The sequence below is a fragment of the Podarcis melisellensis genome (assembly GCF_964234715.1).
Source record: "Podarcis melisellensis genome assembly, chromosome: 4".
NCBI classification, from domain to species: domain Eukaryota; kingdom Metazoa; phylum Chordata; class Lepidosauria; order Squamata; family Lacertidae; genus Podarcis; species Podarcis melisellensis.
In genome coordinates, this window is record NC_138531.1 from 46,169,270 (window position 1) to 46,185,344 (window position 16,075).

A 16,075-nucleotide genomic window follows, 5' to 3' on the forward strand; every position below is an offset into this window, starting at 1 on the left:
ATATTTTGAAAAAAGAACAATTGGATATTATTTGCCTGCAAGAAACACATGTGACAAGACTCCATAGAAAAGTGCTAATCAATAAAAGGTTAGGCCAAGAATTTATTTCATCGGATAAAGTTAAGAAAAGAGGAGTGGTGATTTATGCAAAGGAGAACTTGTCCCCAAAATTTGTATTTAAAGACGAACAGGGCAGAATTTTGGCAATTGAAATCCAGACACAAGGAGAAAAGTTTTTAATTCTGGGAATTTACGCCCCAAATGATGGAAAATCGGAATTTTTTAAGAAGCTGCACGAGATTATGCTGGACTATTTGGACTATAACAACATTATCATGTTGGGAGATATGAACGGTGTCGCCTCAGTGAATATGGATAAGTCACAAAGTGCTAATATAACGAAAGATGGCAGACTTCCAAAAACCTTTTTTGAAATGACTGACAATTTGGATTTGATTGACATATGGAGGATCAAGAACCCTCTAGGGAAAGAAGGAACTTTCTTTTCTGAGGCCCATATGACATGGACGCGAATCGACCAAATATGGATAACTAGAGGGCTGGCACCTAAGACCAGAAAAGTGGAAATCTGCCCAAAAACCTGCTCCGACCACAACGCCTTGAGAATGGAATTGAGACTAAATACAACCGGATCGTTCAGATGGAGAATGAATGACGCCTTGTTAAGAGATCAGGAGATTGTTAAGAAGGCCCAAAAAGTTTTAAAGGACTATTTCGAAATAAACTTAAAGACAAATGTGGAAAAAAGAATAATCTGGGACGCAAGCAAAGCAGTGATAAGAGGGTTTCTAATACAACAGAACACGATTAAAAAAAGACTCTGGAATGAAAAGAAGGAGAAGATCTTGGAGAAAATAAGAGAAGGAGAGAGAAAACTGAGACCCAGGCCTAAATCAAAGGAAGTATTGAGAGAAGTGAAGTTTTTCCAGGCACAATATTCGAAACTGATAAATCAAGAGGTGGAATGGAAAATTAAACAAATGAAACAAAGATCCTTTGAATCTGCAAACAAATGTGGAAAATTGTTAGCCTGGCAGCTGAAAAAGAGACAAAAACTTAACACAGTTACAAATCTAGAGATTGAAGGGAGAATGGTTCAGAAACCCGATGAAATTAGAAGGTCCTTCCAGAAATATTTCAAAGAACTCTATTCTCAAAGGCCACAAAAAAGCTCAGAGGTGGACCAATTTGTTATAACTAATGGATTACAAAAAATACCCCAGGAAATGAGAGCAACCCTGAACTGTAATATTACAACCCAAGAAATTGAATGCGCCATTCAGAACCTCCAACTGGGCAAATCTCCGGGACCTGATGGGCTTACTTCCAAATATTATAAGGTACTGAAGGACTCATTGACACAACCATTGCTGGAAGTTTGCAACCAGATTATGGAGGGGAGGAAGGCACCGGAAACGTGGAAAGAAGCCTTCATCACGTTGATCCCAAAACTAGAATCTGAAAAAACTCAACTTAAAAACTACCGTCCTATCTCACTCCTAAATGTGGATTATAAAATTTTTGCAGACATTTTGGCAAGTAGGTTTAAGAAAGTCTTAAATGAAGTGATTCATAAGGACCAAGCAGGCTTTCTCCCTGGTAGGCATTTATTTGACAACACAAGAAACATCATTGACATTTTGGAGTTTTTACAGATTAATTCAAACACAAGAGCGGTGTTGATTTTTATTGATGCGGAGAAGGCCTTTGACAACATTTCTTGGCTGTTTATGAAGAAAAATTTGGAAAGGATGGGAGTAGGGCGGGGGTTTGAAAATGGAATAGAAGCAATTTATTCAGAACAAAAGGCCAAATTGATAGTAAACAACGTGGTGACAGAGGAGTTTAAAATTGAAAAAGGGACACGACAGGGGTGCCCTCTATCTCCTCTGTTGTTTATTTCAGTCCTGGAGGTGCTACTGAACATGATTAGAAACGACCGGTTGACACAGGGAATTGTGGTCGGAGAGAAACAATATAAACTGAAAGCTTTCGCAGACGACTTGGTATTAACATTACAGGAGCCAGCCTCTAGTACTAAAAGAGCGTTAGAATTAATTTCTGATTTTGGTCGGGTGGCGGGATTCAAGCTGAATAAACAAAAAACTAAAGTTTTAGCAAAAAACTTGACAACTACTGAAATAGAGGAGTTCAGAAAAGAAACAGAACTAAATGTGGTTAAAAAAGTAAAGTACCTAGGGGTGCACTTGACCTCCAAAAATTTGAATTTATTTAAGGATAACTATGAGAAATGTTGGTCAGAGATAAAAAGAGATCTGGAAACATGGTCAAGATTAAAACTTTCCTTGTTGGGCAGAATAGCTGCTATAAAGATGAATGTATTGCCGAAAATGCTATTTTTGTTTCAGTCCCTCCAGATCGTGGATAAGGTGGAATGTTTTGGAAAATGGCAGAGGGATTTATCTAAATTTGTCTGGCAGGGCAAAAAGCCCCGAATAAAGTTTAAAATACTAACAGATGCGAAAGAAAGAGGGGGGTTTGCCCTGCCGGACTTGAGGTTATATTACGAAGCTGCAGCCCTCTGCTGGTTGAAGGATTGGATCCTATTGGAGAACACCGACGTCCTTGACCTGGAGGGATTTGATAATGCTTTTGGGTGGCATGCATATTTGTGGTATGACAAGGTTAAAGTTCATAAATTGTTCAAAAACCATATTGTCAGAAGGGCAATTTTCATGGTCTGGTCAAAATACAAAGACTTATTGGAGAGTAAAACTCCGAGGTGGCTCTCACCGATGGAGGCCAAAGCACGTAAAAGACTCAATATGGAGGCCCACTGGCCTAAATATTGGGAAATAATTGAAAAAATTGGAGATAAATGGAGGTTACAGAGTATGGAAAAGTTAAAAAACAAGGTGCGAGATTGGTTGCATTATGCTCAAATCCAGGAAGTTTTTAAAGCAGACAAAAAAGTGGGTTTTCAGGAGGATAAATCGAAACTAGAAACAGAGTTGCTTGAGCCAAAATCCAAGCTAATTTCGAGAATGTATAACTTGCTGCTTAAATGGAACACACAGGATGAGATTGTCAAATCCTCTATGATAAAGTGGGCACAGGACTTGGGGCATAACATTATGTTTGAAGACTGGGAAAGGTTATGGAACACCGGAATGAAATTCACGGCATGTACTGCCTTGAAGGAAAACATTATGAAAATGATATACCGGTGGTACATGACCCCAGTCAAGCTTGCAAAGATATATCACCTGTCCGATAATAAATGTTGGAAATGTAAGGAAGAGGAAGGGACATTTTTACACCTCTGGTGGACCTGCCCGAAAGTGAAGGCCTTCTGGGAAATGATACATAATGAACTAAAAAAGGTGCTGAGATTCACCTTACCTAAGAAACCGGAGGCCTTCCTTCTGGGCATGGTAGACCAGAGGATGGTCAAGAAAGATAGAACTTTCTTTATGTACGCTACTACAGCAGCGAGGATTCTGTTGGCAAAGCACTGGAAGACACAAAATCTACCCACATTGGAAGAATGGCAGACGCAGCTGATGGACTATATGGAGTTGGCTGAAATGACTGGCAGAATTCGAGACTCGGGAGAAGAAGAAACGGAGGAAGTTTGGAAAAATTTTAAGGACTATTTGAAAAAGCATTATAAGTTGTATGAATGTTAAAAAATGCTCCTTTCTAGGAAGGTATACCTTCAGTATCGGCAAATTTCTGAATTGATAAATAAGACACTATAAGACAGAAGTGAGGTAACGAAATATTTTTATTGTGTGGAAATTAAAAATTAATGCAATTGTATCGAAATGTTTACATCAGATAACACGATAAAATGGAAGATATATTGTTATGTATAAAACAAGTCAACAAATTGCTGAGGTTTTGGTTACACAGGGAATGCAGTGCTCGGGAGATGGGGGAAGTCCATTGGATTCATGGAAGTATGTATTTGAAAGTGGAAATTTGTTTATTAAAAACCTAATAAAATATTTATAAAAAAAAAAATAAAAGCTGTTGGATTCTTATCTTTTAAGCAGGTTGGGTCCTATTGCTATGGCAACAAGAGTCCCAAAATAGTGTTCAATTCATGACAGAAAAATGGATAAGATCTTCAGTGACAAAATCTATTCAGCTGTCATAATTAGTGTTTTCATTCTCCAGGAATGCCACTATGCTCTTCCTAGAAGTGGCCATCTTTCAATGGAGTTACCTTTAAATATAACCCTGAACACTTTTAAAAAGTAATATTCTTAACTTTCCAAAAGTAAAAACAATTCTGTGTTAGAGGGCAACATCTGGATTCTACCCATTATGAAGTTTGGCTTAATCTTTCCTTAAATGGCTGGCAATCCCTTGTCTCCAAGATTAAAGCTTCTTCATTTCTAGCATCTTTGGGGTTCATCCTTCTCTGTACTCTGATACTTTATTATTAAGATGGTTGTACAGTCCTGCTCTTTGAGATTCATGTTACATCCTCTCTTTTCACATCTCTCTTGGGGATCTTAGTTCCCAATATCAATGTTCCACTAAGGTATATTTGTTTCTTTCCAGCATCTATGTTGTTCTTGGGCCTCTGTCTTGACTTTTAAAAATAACTAGCTACTGCATGCTTCCTCAACATCAGATTATTAAGCTCTGTCTAGAGACTACTCCTTGTTGCTCAAAAAGCTTCAGAATACAATCTGAATATACAAATCAAACCAAATCTTAATTACAGTCATAGACCAGTACAGTCATTTAAAATCTGAAAAACGGTTTGAAAAACTAAAAAGAATTAAAAGTCTATAAAAATATAAAGGGAGCAAGGAAAGTCTAAAATAAGGGTTAGGAACATTAGACGGGAATGGCAGAGCATAAGAGGTTAGCATATATAAGACTATAGCTATCAGTCTACAGAGCACTCTGATATGAGCACTCATTAAATCTAGTTTGTGACACAGGTCATCGTCCAATGAATTTTAAGCACTCCTGTGCAGAATCTGCCAACATTGTATGTTGTAGCAGGGTTGGTATCTGAAAGTAGCAAGAAGGTAAAGAATTGTCCTGTGCACCCTTATGCAGTAATGGTTAGATGAAGCTAGTATAGATGTCTCTGTAATACAGGCACTGTAGAAGCACATGCTCTGTTGTTTCTATTTGTCCAGAGTTTTCTTGCCTTTAACATATAAAGCCACCACACCACATGTTTTCCATAATTGTTACATTCCTGCATGGTACTCTCTCATATGATAATAAATTAATTTTGTTCTTCAACTTACAGGGATTTCGGGGTCTATCTCCATAATAAAATGGGCTGTATTGCTATTCATATAGTTCAGCTCCAGAATTTCATATGTAGGATTAACCAGATGGATATTTTGACGGACCCATCTGCAACAAGCATAAAAAATCATGTTATTACATCATTATTAAGTACTGGGATTGATTCAGGTTCTACTGAATATTCCGATAAGATTATTCTTGTGTATTTAGAAAGTAATGTAATGATCAATGCAGAACAAAACTTTTTACTATTACTAGCAGCTACGCTCTTGGATCTTAAGCAAATATTTCCTATACCTGCTATCTAAAATCTTTTAATTGTCAGCCTAGATCAACAGGGGCCTTAAGCAAACTAAACATTCACTCTAGCATTGAATCCCCACTTCTCGAGCTATAGCTGTACCAATATTTAAATACCTGTAATAGGCACTGAATGGAATTCATAAATCAATTTTAACATTTTGAACAATGTGAAGTATCACATTATCAGTGATCACTGTTCCTCTATTATTAAATTGACACCTAACAGATTTATAATCAATGTAGCTCTCTTTTCAAGACTAATAGTAATATATTGTGGCCTGACACATAGATTATACCTTTGATCCAGTTTTCACCATAGGGTGAGTTAAGAGTATTTCATTTATTGGTGTGACGGCCTGTTCTAGATGGGGTGGCATTCTCCCTAAAGAAGTAGGCACATGGCTTGGGGGTATTCCTTAACCCACTGTCATTGCAGGCCAAGGAAGCCTCAATGACAAGGAGTGCCTTTTTCCAGCCACGGCTATTCTTGGACCAATATAGTGTGGTATCAGTAACTTTTGTTCTGGTGACCTTGCATTTGAATTACTGCAGTGTATTAATGTAGGACTACCTTTGAAAATGGTCTGGCAGTTGCAGTTAGTGCAGAATGCAGCTGCCAGGGTATCAACAGGGCTAGCAAGATGTTAGAATGCAACATTGCTCCTTAAATCACAGAACTAGCTGTCAGTAAGCTACTGGGCCCAATTCAAGATGTTGGTAATGGTCTAAAAAAAAAAAAAAGGTAAAGGACCCCTGACAGTTAAGTCCAGTCGCAGAAGACTCTGGGGTTGCAGCGCTCATCTCGCTTTACAGGCTGAGGGAGCCGGCGTTTGTCCGCAGTCAGTTTTTCCGGGTCATGTGGTCAGCATGACTAAGCTGCTTCTGGTGAACCAGAGCAGTGCACGGAAACACCAATTACCTTCCCGCCGGAGCAGTACCTATTTATCTATTTGCACTTTGACATGCTTTCAAACTGCTAGGTTGGCAGGAGCCGGGACCGAGCAATGGGAGCTCACCCCATCGTGGGGATTCAAACCGCCGACCTTCTGATTGGCAAGCCAAGAGGCTCAGTGGTTTACAAAACCCTAAATGGCTCAGGGCCCAAGTAGCTAAAGAAGTGCCTCCTCTAAGCCAACTGACTCAATGTATAGATTGGGTTATTATAGACTGCTACTTTGTGAATATTTTAGTTTTGTATTTTTTTTATCACAAATGTAATTTTGTCCTTTATCCTTGGTTGTACATTGCCCTGGACTCTGTTCAAGGAAGGGAGATAAATACAATAAATATAAATAAATAAAACTATGTTCAATTATAGAACTGTTAAAACAGAAATATAACAAGAAAAGATCACAAATTGCCATATAACAGAGTCCTTAAAAGCTATAGAGTCTACCCTCAGTAAAACTGTACAAAAATTAATGATACCCAAACTATAAATGATGATACCTGTATTTCCCTTCAATGAAAAAAACTGCAAGGGAAACTTATAATTAACTGACTCCTCCAATAGCATTTGATTTAATGCCATAAACCTGCAATTCCTCTTGATCATTGTGTAACCTTGAGGACTCAAACAAGATGACCGCTTAAAAGACGATCCATCCACCCCTTTTCACTCCCAGCTTTTTGTCCACATGTGTTAACTACCAATTGCTCTTTGGGCAGCCTTTGTATTTATGACTGAGGCAGAATTATCAACCTTTAAGCTTACATATAAATTAGGTACTCTGCTCTATGTTGAGGTTGTGGTGGTCTTTAGTTAAAAAACAACAACTAAAAAACCTTTAGTAATTTATGAAACCAAAACCTTTTAAAAAAAAAATCAGTATATGCACTACCCAACAATATGTACTTCTTCCTCAATGGTCTTGCAATTCTTGAAAATGCACGTACAAAAGATGCAGAGGTTTTGTTTTTTTTTAAAAAAACTGTTTTCCAAGGTAAAGGTCACCTGTATTACAACACTGGTTTTATCTGGATTGTGCTATAATTTCAGAATGATTTCAATTAATAAAAATGTCACTATAAATCATAGGACAAGAGCAAAGAAAAAGCAGATGCTGGATGGGACAAGCTAAAGGTCTATGATGGAAAACTGTGATTGCAAGAACATTGCTGTACCTGATTGCATCCTCACAGCTCCCACTAAGACCTCATTCTGAGAAACAATATGATTGAATAATACCTGGGAGAGAGAGAAAGGGTGCAGTGACCTTACTGCAGACTCCTTATCTCCACCGATTTTTCATAATAGTAAAGGTTTAGTCGAAGAAAAATTTACAGGCCATGTGATTTCTGCTGCTCTCTCCCCCTGCTGTGATTGAAGCATTCATAAGATGTTGCAGCTCGCAACACGATGGCAATCTTCATCATGTGAGCAGGACCTCTCAGAGCAAAAGTTATTGAAGCACAAAGTACTATTTGTCCTTATGGAGGAATAACAGAAAATACCTGAGACCTATTCTCCCAACCTGTGTAACTTCAGTGATTTTCTTTTATATGGTATATTTGCAGAAGCTGGCTACGAGGCAATATTCAAGGGGTCTTTGTCAAGTAAATGGAGAGACAGAGTAGTAGCGACTCTGAACTAGGATGTCCAAAGTATCCTTCACATTTAAAGTCTGTACAGAGTTTTAACAGAGTCAAATGATTAAGGGAATCAGTCCAGTTCCATTACACTGCTTTATACTGATGCACACATTGCTCCTCAGGCATCAACCAAGCTAAGCTGATGATCTTTCTGGCTACAATCATTCAACTCCCTTGCAGTCACCTCCAAAACAATCTCTTCTAAAACATCAGGGTAGTCAGATGAGGAAGATGATAACATATTATATAATAAGATATTGCACTACTATTTCATATTTCAGCATATTTGAACTAAAGTAAGGAACAATCCGGGACGCGGGTGGGTTAAACCACTGAGCCTAGGACTTGACGATCAGAAGTTTGGCGGTTTGAATCCCCACGACGGGGTGAGCTCCCGTTGTTCGGTCCCTGCTCCTGTCAACCTAGCAGTTCAAAAGCACGTCAAAGTGCAAGTAGCCAGTGGCGTAGCATGGGTTGTCAGCACCCGGAGCAAGGCAAGTAATTTGTGCCCCCTAACCCATGGATTTGCGCCCCCTAACCCTAACCCCCAGATGTTGCGCCCGGCCCCCCCTGACCCCCCACACTACGCCACTGCAAGTAGCTCCGCTCCGGCGGGAAGGTAAACGTCATTTCCGTGTGCTACTCTGGTTTGCCAGAAGTGGCTTATTCATGCTGGCCACATGACTGGAAGCTGTACGCCGGCTCCCTCGGCCAATAAAGCAAGATGAGCGCTGCTACCCCAGAGTCGGTCACAACTGGACCTAATGGTCAGGGGTCCCTTTACCTTTTAAGGAACAATCCTACACTTACTTTCCAAGTTCACATTCTGCTATAGGCAATTTTGTGGACCGAGGTCTCTGTGCCTTCAGTTTCAGTGCATACCAAAACTCTCCATGCTTCTCTGACAGGAATACAACACTGAAATGAGAGATATAAGTAGTTGTGACTAAAATGACTTTGCTGTGCACAACAGTTCTAAAGGTTGTGGTGTTTTGTGAGGGCTGGGGCCATTTGTAAAGGTGGTGGAAAAGCCCATCACAGAACCGTTATTCTCATTACTTCCCTCAACTACTACCAGGTGGGAGGGGGAGGGGATCACAACAAAATGAAATGGGGATCAGTAATAGTAGTAGTAGTAATAGTAGAAGAAGAAAGCAAACATTGAAACAGCTGCCCCTTTATTGGCCAATAGACAAGGCCAGGGTGGTTGTTATTCTGCCATGATGTTCTGTGGGAGCAGCCTCTCAGTGGCCTTTGAGTGGAGTATGCATTCCCTCAATTTTGAAGATGGAGCCAAATGCCCATTGCGGCAGGGTGGGGTGGGAGAAAGAAAGCTCCTTGCAGCTGACTGATAGATGGTGCCAATCTGGTCTTCCCCTTGCCATGATGCTCTATTAGACATGACTTCATATTAGAAGCTTAGTTAAGCATCCGATAAATAAGTGACTTAAGAGTTTGGCAGAGTTCAGTAGTCTGGTTCAGCTGAAGACTATGAAAACACGCTATAAGGCAGGAACCAAGATCAAAAGGTCAGCAGTCTTATTGTTTCTAATTATTACACCGTAGCCTCACTCAGGTTTCCGTCGTGATTAGACGTCTTTAATTTAAATGGCCTCCATATTCATTAAGCTGTAAATTATTTTCAGTTCACAGGAATCTTGAAACAAAAGTCTTGGATCACATCATTTATAGTAAATAACATATGGAAAATAATTTAGCTATCAATCTGAAGTTAACATTAATATTGAAAAGGCAGCACGAGAAAGCAGCTCCAACTACAGAAAATGACTAAATCCATTCTTCATTTATAAGTCAGTTCTGCTCAGCGAAGTGCAAGCTTTATTAAAATGATGTTTCATGGAAAAAAGTAGAATAAAGGCAATTAAATAATATTGCTAAAGTGACAAGAAGGACGATAGATCTAGTGAAACTCTGTTTTAGCAGCCACAACTGTAGATCTTACCTTCCATCCGATGCTCCAGTAACAGCTGGAGAGTACTTTACTTCATAGTGAAATGTTTCTTTTGGCTGGAGAACAAGGCTTCTTTCACCACTAAGTGTAACAGGATCTATTAGTTCCACTTCTAATTCCAGAATATCAGCTGTGGGATTGGTTACAGGAATTCCAATGCAAACAGTATCCTAGAAAAGAAAAAAAGACCATGTGTCCTTAGCCTTTACCAAACATGTCAAGAAAACAATGTTTATTTGAAACAGTTGGCTTTACATCCACTTTGCCAGATCTGTTTGCTGAATGCATCATCACAGTGGTGAAAGCGTATCCACAGAGTCCACAAGAGAATGAAAGAAATTGTCGCAAAATGGTACAAGCATACAGCAAGAGGTGTTCAAGCCTGAGGCCATCTACCTGTCAGGAATATTTGTGGGTACTGAAGAAATAACAACCCATGCTAAAAAAGCAACTCCTGACTTTTGTGCTCATGAGATATTCCATGGGGACCTCACATAAACAGGCATTATTTCAACCAGGAGAGATGCCAAATAAGTGCTTCATCACAACAAGTGCTAGGAAGCTCAGTACCATTCCAAACTCAGAAAATCAGAGGATGGAGGAAATCACTTCATCTCAATATTAAACCCAGTTACAGAATTCCCTTTTGACTCATTGCTAAGCCAAACATCAAGTGAGAATATGCACAATTTCACAAGCCTTGATACAATTCAGATGTTTGATATGATTTTACAAGATGAAAAAGGGTTTGTAATAGGTGAAAAGTAGCCTCAAGTTTAGTTTTATGGTCGATTAACGCATGCCTTTTCATCAGTTGAGATAGATGGGTATATAAAATCACCTCAATACAGAACAGCTCCAGTCTTCCTGAGCTTTATCAGAAAATCCGGGCAGGGTGGGAGGTTGGGGGGCTCAGGGTTTTTCTGAGACCTCTCAGAAAGACCAGGCTCAGTCCAAATGCTGGTGCCTGCTTTTCCCAGCAATGCCTGCCATTGGCTTCCCTCCTTCTGCTTCTGGGGTTTCTGGAATCTTTAATTCCTCCTAGTTTAATGGACTGGGCACAGAGGCATTAAAACTACAAATCCCAACACCCTTGGTGGTGATGAAGGAGTCTGAGATGCTCAGAAAGCTCCATTGCATCATGAGAACACAGGGAAGTTTATAAGGGTTCTAAACATTTAAAGAGGGACGCGGGTGGTGTTGTGGTCTAAACCACTGAGCCTAGGGCTTGCCAATCAGAAGATTGGTGGTTTGAATCCCCGCGACGGGGTGAGCTCCCATTGCTCGGTCCCTGCTCCTGCCAACCTAGCAGTTCGAAAGCACATCAAAGTGCAAGTAGATAAATAGATACCGCTCCGGGGGGAAGATAAATGGCGTTTCCGTATGCTGCTCTGGTTTCGCCAGAAGCGGCCTGCGGCCTGCCTGACTCCTCTCTGACAATCACAACTAGGAAGCAAATGGGTTTTATCTCACACAGTATAGCAAAATAACCTTCAATTTTTGTTCTCAGCCCTCATTACTTAGCAAAAGAAAGAAAGAAATGATCACAACACCATAATATTTGTTTTAGAAATATGCTGCAAAGGGTAGATCCAGTCCTTTCATTGAGATGCCCCTATAAACAAATTAAACACTACACCAACAGTGCTGAAGATAGTTCTGTGGAAAATATGGATCATTCTATTTATGTATAGTATAATAAAACAGGATGGGGTGGGGTATGTGTGTAAATAAATGAGAAAGATAACAATAATAAAGCTTAGGCAGGAAATTTACTGCCTTACAAGGAGTGTGGTAGATTTTTGCCTGCTGCCCTTCATAAGACCCCTTGCATTTACAGAAAATGGCAATTTAGACTAAATATGCATTTAAAGCATTTAATGTTTTACAGATGGCAGAGTTATATCCACCTAAATCATTTGATAGCCTTGAATCAATAAGACACATTTTAAGGTTGCAGTGAAATACTTTAAGGCTCAGATGAATCATTTTACTGCTGTAAACAAATTTTAGAGTCCCATTAACTTTTTACCACTAAGGGCTTCATAGCAAAACCTTGTAAAAGGAGCTTAAGCAGAGAGTTAAGAAACAATTCATTATTTTTAAAGAAATCCTGTTTGATGAACCTGGCAAGAGTCTAAACACTTGCTAACATCTATGAGCAGAGCAATGCTACTCTCCAGATCCATTAACAGGAGGAAGATCAGATGGAGCAGAGGTGCCTTTTCCCTTACAGAAGAGGACCTGCCCTACACACAGATGGTCCCACAGGTGCTGAGCTGGTGCTGGTGGTTATTTCACAGGTAGGAGCCAGTGTTATGTCCCCAAAATGAGCATTCTGGGGAATGGGGAGAATAGAGACAGCATTGGATTCACTGAACCCAAGGCCCTTTCAGTTGCTGAGGAGAACCCAGGAGTTCTATGCCAGCCTGGATCTGGTGCATGTAATCTCACCGCCACATTGTAGCCAATGAAATGAAGCCCATGAAAAACAAGGTTTTCAGTTGGTGTAATAATCATAAACGAAGCAAAGCAGACAAATTTCAACCGTGCTACTAGGATTGTTGAGTGAAGCTTGAAAATATCATACTTGTCAGGGGTTTTAGCTAATGCACCTGGAAGCTCTTGATGAATACAGTGGTACCTCGGGTTACATACGCTTCAGGTTACATACACTTCAGGTTACAGACTCCGCTAATCAAGAAATAGTGCTTCAGGTTAAGAACTTTGCTTCAGGATGAGAACAGAAATAGTGCTCCGGCAGCGCGGCAGCAGCAGGAGGCCCCATTAGCTAAAGTGGTGCTTCAGGTTAAGAACAGTTTCAGGTTAAGTACGGACCTCCAGAACAAATTAAGTACTTAACCCGAGGTACCACTGTACTAGGGATACTATGTGCTGGAGAAGGGTGGAAATGTTGGGGAAATATTGTTACCTTTGTATCCTACTTGTGGGTTTCCAAACAGGATGCACACTTGATGGGTTTCTGGCTAGATCCAGAGGAGCTCTTAGGTAGGGTTGCCATATTTCAAACAGTTTGAAATCCAGACAGAACAGTTGAGCTTTTTTTAGTTTTGCTCAAAAATTCACAAAATGTTTGGCAAGTCCACAAAAAATAAGTTTTTGAGCTATTTTTAAGGGAAATTGCCAAAAACGACGCTGCCGACATGGGTTGCCATATGTTCAGATTTTCCCAGCCATTTTTTCCAATTTCCGCCTGACTCCAGTATTCTGGATATGTCTGGGAAATTCTGGACGTATGGCAACCCTATCTTAGACGTTTTTTCACACTGCTCTAGACCCTTTGGGGTTTTAAGCTGCATGCTTATAACTTTAATATTTTCCAGCTATCAATAAATAAACCAAGTGATAAGGTAATTGGCTCAGGAACATGTGTGTTGGGAAAGCAGCAAAGCTGTCTCACATTTTCTTCCACTTTTAAAGTAATTATAGAATTTCGGAATGCTCCAGTTTTCTGCATATATTAATTAAAGAACTGCTTCACAAAGAAAGTGTGGTCTACACAAATTGTTAATATCTCTGCATCTGCCAACATTCAGCTCTTTCATAAGTGGTCCTCATTTAGCATGTTTAATTGAACTCCTATTAAATTTTATATGGAATATTTCCCCAACATTTGGAAAGCAGAGACCTTTTCCTATGCATTCTTTCCCCTTAGGGCTTAATTGCAAAGATTCCGTGCAAAGTTGTTACAGTGTTAATATTGTAGTTTAAATTCCACTGGTTGTTATCTAAACTACAGAAGTTTGTGTGAGGAAGCATTAGAAAGCACTCAACATATTACTCTTTGCCACTGAAAACATAATACACTGCAAACTTATTCACAAGTGTGTTTTTTAAATAACAGATGGAGTGAAATATAGAGTTTTTAGAAATATCATTGAATTGCTAAACATATCTTCAAATGCGTATGTTGCAAAGGACTCTTGAACTGTCTCTTTACCCCCCTGGTCATTGTCCTAAAAGAAAGCCTGTAAAATAGGGTACAACAAAATTATATTTGAAATAACTTAGGAATCTAGGTTATAAATATATCTAATAAAATAAATATATATATTGATTTGAGGCCTTGTTGCAATAAGGTATCATTCAATTACTAAGAAGTAGTGAAGGCCATAGAATTACAGGGGTGAAAAGGAGCGAAGGTTCATCTAAGCCAGGTCAACTCTCTGCCTCAGAGTTTTTCCTTCCTTAGTCAGCAGTTTCAATACATGGTTTTCCATAGCACCTGCACAATGCTGCAACAACATTTTATATTGCTATAGTAATTAACTTTGTACTAATGTAAAGAAATGTGGTAAAATTCAAGCAACTTTTTGAAAAATAGTATGTCAAAATCTGCTTCCAACAACAGGAAATTTGCTGAATAACCAAACGGTTGATGCTTGCCTCATATTAAGAACTCCTGCTGAGCAAACACAATGATGAGGATTTTTTCCCCTTCAAAAAACAAACTGTTATTTCCCTAGCATTATCTCCCACCCAGCCCTAGTTGTTTTAAACCTTATGATGCATTTAATTTAGCTCTCAGAAAAAATGCTTAAGCCCAGAGCAGTTCCAGACACTGAAAGAGAGTTACTGCACATTTATGTCAGTGAAACAAAACTTGTCTCCATCTTATTCAGCAAATTAGTTGTTGAATTTCAGATAGCATTTCAACACACACCAGGTTTTATGGAATTGTCTCTACCACTGCTTTAAATCAACTTTCAACTACATTTATTTATGCAGTATTCAATGGGATGATTTTATGTTTAAAGCTTACAGAAAGCACTGAGCTAATGACAAATTAATAAAAAATGTTCTGCTATTTGACATGTTAGGCAACTCATTTTCATGAACATTAACACACGTCTAACCATTCAATGAATAGCCCTCTGCTGACCATTTTTCAGTCTTCCCAGGTTTATTTGAAGACAGTAGATATTTTATGATCTACACTAGCCACCTAGTGATGCACCAGAGAATTGATTAATGTAGTATTTTGCAGCGACTGTGTACATATCAAATATTTTCACACTAGACATAGCTGTTTATTCTCCTTTTGATAGTTACTTCTTATGATCCGTCAAGATGATCTGAACAAATTTATTTTCTATACAGAGCTTTTAGTTAGAATGATTAACAGCAGCCTTCTCAAAGTTGAGATATTTGCTCATCAGCCACCCTACCATTGTTGTTTCACAGAACACTGCCAGGTGTTGTGAAGTGCACAATTTCTACAAATGAAAATCCACCTTTAAGATGTGGTTCTCAACTCCGAGAAACATTATTATTATAAATATGCCAACTCAATTTGACGTTTATGAGAAAATGTCCTCTCATTTAAAGAGACAAAAATAAACATGTATTACTTTCTCTACATCCATAACGACATGCTCTGTAACTATACTGAATAGGTGTACATTTATATCAGTAGGACTGTCACTTAGTTTAATGTGAAACCAATTTATTAAGTAACAATTAGCCCAACCCAGCAAGAAAAAAATCCTTAAGCAGATGGTTTAACGTGTCCATCCCTTAGAAAGGTTCAGTGCTGCATGTACAGTGGTACCTTGGGTTAAGTACTTAATTCGTTCTGGAGGTCCGTTCTTAACCTGAAACTGTTCTTAACCTGAAGCACCACTTTAGCTAATGGGGCCTACCGCTGCTGCTGCACCGCCAGAGCACGATTTCTGTTCTCATCCTGCAGCAAAGGTACTATTTCTGGGTTAGTGGAGTCTGTAACCTGAAGCGTATGTAACCCGAGGTACTACTGTACATCCCCTTGTAAGGCTCAGCGGGGGGGGGGGGCGGGGGAGAGAGACACCAGACCTAGAGGGAGGAGTAGAGAAAACTAATAATATCAACACAAGAATTCAACACAATAAAATCGCAGATAGCCTAGAGCTGTAGAGCAGAGGATAAAACTTTGAACCAGCAGAC

General features: G+C 39.2%; 1 protein-coding gene across 1 annotated transcript in view; it reads right to left on the reverse strand.

Moving 5' to 3' along the window:
* The window catches only part of CFAP47 (cilia and flagella associated protein 47), a 200,419-nt gene that overhangs the window by 67,968 nt on the left and 116,376 nt on the right, over positions 1–16,075 (reverse strand). Inside the window, exons 52-54 of the mRNA XM_081908931.1 lie at positions 10,124–10,302; positions 8,971–9,078; positions 5,262–5,373 (exon numbers count right to left, since the gene is read on the reverse strand). Coding sequence (XP_081765057.1) covers positions 5,262–5,373; positions 8,971–9,078; positions 10,124–10,302 — 399 coding nt within the window. The remainder of the gene's footprint in view (positions 1–5,261; positions 5,374–8,970; positions 9,079–10,123; positions 10,303–16,075) is intronic.